The 2,621-nt window shown below is 44.8% G+C and overlaps 1 protein-coding gene across 1 annotated transcript; it reads left to right on the top strand.

Moving 5' to 3' along the window:
- LOC133357563 (olfactory receptor 1M1-like) lies at window positions 1–1,287 on the top strand. The gene is made up of 2 exons (XM_061575548.1): window positions 1–158; window positions 276–1,287. Exons 1-2 carry the CDS (start codon window positions 1–3, stop codon window positions 1,285–1,287), a joined length of 1,170 nt encoding a protein of 389 aa, XP_061431532.1.
- The last annotated feature ends 1,334 nt before the right edge of the window (window positions 1,288–2,621 follow it).

Genomic DNA, 2,621 nt, shown 5'->3' with positions numbered 1-2,621 from the left:
ATGGGTAAATCCGCAGGGCGCTGCAGCACGCACCAGCCAGCCCGGAACCTCCCATCGCGCCTGAAGGCTCACGGTCACGTGGTCCCCAAAACGCATATAAATCAGCAGATTCTACGAGCATCACTGATCTGCCCTCAGTGCAAGCAACTGAACACCGGGTGAGTTCGCTTACATTTTTTTTTGTGCCATTGTACATCCTTGTTATTTTAATATCCGTGAGCATGTGTTCTGTTGTCACCTCAACAGGGACTGCGTGATAAGGTCTCGGGCTGTAGACGCGGGAGCCCAAGGAACGTAATTATGGACAACAGAAGCTCAGTGCTCCACCTCGCCACATTTGAAGCCCCGTACCCTGTGCAGGTGCTCATATTCAGCCTGTGCCTTGCGATGTACCTAACTATAACTGCAGCCAATCTGCTGGTGCTGGTGACGGTGGCAGTGTCCACAGACTTACACAAGCCCATGCACATATTTCTGTGCAATCTTGTGATTGGCGACATCGTTGGCAGCACAAGTGGCTTGCCCAAGCAGCTGCAGGTCCTCCTGACGGGCAACAAAGAGATCCTGTACGTGTCATGTGTCGCACAGATGTTCACACTTCATATATTCGCCTTGAATGAGATTTTTACATTGGCTATGATGTCTGTTGATCGCTACTTGGCCATCTGCTACCCATTGCACTACCACACCAAGGTTACATCAAAGAGTTCAATTTTCCTGTCATCACTGTCCTGGCTGATTGCAATGGTTGCAGTCAGCGTTCAAGTGATCCTCATCCTTCAAGTTCAATTGAAGGGAAACTACAGACAAATCCAGGGCATATTTTGTGATAATATGGGAATTTCGAAGTTAGCCATCGATGACACAAGCAATATAGAATCTTATGGAATATCAATGATTGTGATGTACATTGTCTCTCCTTTCTGTGTGACTGCGTACACCTACATTCGTATTCTTGTCGAGTGGAAGAACTCGAGTTCCTCCGAGTTCAGGAGCAAAGCTCTGCACACATTCGGCACGCATTTCATGGCGCTCGCCGCATTTTTCACGTCCGTTTTTTCGGATATCCTTTTGCCGCGCTTTGTGAAGGATGTGGACAGCGAGGGCGCAAGAAACTTGAGATCAGCCGTTCAGTTGGTGTTCTTGCTCAGCCCGGTTGCGAACGTACTCATTTACTGCCTCCGTACGACTGAGCTGAGAATCGCAATTAGTAAGCACTTCAAGAAGATCTTGCGTAAGGTGCATTCATGTCCAGAAATGAAAGTTCACGTCTTAGGTCGCGGTTGAATGATGCTTTAACACAAAAGCACAAACGTAAAATGTTCATGTAGGGAGTGCAAACTTGTATTAGGCTACTAAGTACACATTTTCTGAAACATTATACTTCATTGTACCTAGCTATCACGTTTTATCTTACCTATAAAAGTAAGTTTTTGTCCGTCTGTCCATCTGTCTGTCTGCCTGTGTGTGGCCGACACTTGCGAGGGATTTGGTTCGCGAACCGTGGGGTTCATGTTATAAAAAAAGTACCCAGGTAGCACGCCATAAGGCCCGTGGTGAGCCAGCTCTATTCCGATTTCGCGTCCGTCACCTTTAAAGTAGTTTCATTAGCAATTTAGTTCGCGCCAAAGCAAGCACCTGCGCATGCTCGCCTCTACCAAGTCACACGCGTTTGGTGGGGGGGGGGGGGGAAATTCTCATTCGTGTGGACACTGCGCAAGGTAACACACATATTTACAGCTCCCTTCAAACATGTATTACCATGACTGGTGATGATAGTCAATCTAAGTAACACAATTTCCTCCCTGAGTACTAAGTGCTACTTTGAAATTGTTATATACAAAATGGCTATTATTCCCCACAAACTTTGCTTTAGCGACCACATCTTTAAGTGAGGGAATGAAACTTATGCACACGTTTTCTCTTTGAAAATAGGTACATTTCTAATAATCAGTGTCCTGCTCAAAAAACCAAGTTTGAGGGGAAGAAAAGTCTTGTTCTGTATTCTTGAGTCATCAGCAGCCACGTAATATCACTGACTGCACAGGGGAAAACAAATAAATATACTGATTGCTATTACGTCTTCATTCTAACATATTTACACTTTGTACCCTCAGTACGGGGGATGAGCACTGACATTATGTCAATTAGGCTTCATTGGTGCACATCTGGTCATAGTTACAGGTAGGATAAGTTGATTTATTATTCGTTGACTTTTATTTATTTACCGCTTTTGCTCGCGGCAAATGTTTGCACAAAAATGGTGGAAGACCATCGTCGTCGCTCTTAATTACTTACTTATTAGACACGCGTGCATTTCCCCTCTTCCTTGCTTCTTTCGCTAAAGTCACGTAGATAGAAAACTTATTTCAAACTTTGTTAGTAAATATAAAAGTAATAATGCGTGTGTGCACGTCGATGTGTGCATGTGAGTCCATTTATGTGTGCGTTGTGTGTGTGTGCGTCAATGTGTGTGTGTGACAGTCGCTGTGTTTATGTGTGTAAGTCCATGTGTGTATGTGAGTCGATATGTGTGTAAGTCCATGTATGTGTAACTCCATCTGTGTGTGTGTAAGTTCAGGTGTGTTTGTGTAAGTCGCTGTGTGTGTAAGTCGCTGTGT

The sequence above is a fragment of the Lethenteron reissneri genome, chromosome 58 (genome assembly GCF_015708825.2).
Source record: "Lethenteron reissneri isolate LAM-NWPU_2019-01 chromosome 58, ASM1570882v1, whole genome shotgun sequence".
NCBI classification, from domain to species: domain Eukaryota; kingdom Metazoa; phylum Chordata; class Hyperoartia; order Petromyzontiformes; family Petromyzontidae; genus Lethenteron; species Lethenteron reissneri.
This window is presented reverse-complemented; position numbering and strand designations above follow the sequence as displayed.

Bases quoted from the DNA above. Each gene is read 5' to 3' on its own strand.
- LOC133357563 (XM_061575548.1), top strand. From the start codon at position 1: ATGGGTAAATCCGCAGGGCGCTGCAGCACGCACCAGCCAGCCCGGAAC. The intron at 159-275 runs GTGAGTTCGCTT...CTCGGGCTGTAG, and splicing joins TGCAAGCAACTGAACACCGG to ACGCGGGAGCCCAAGGAACG.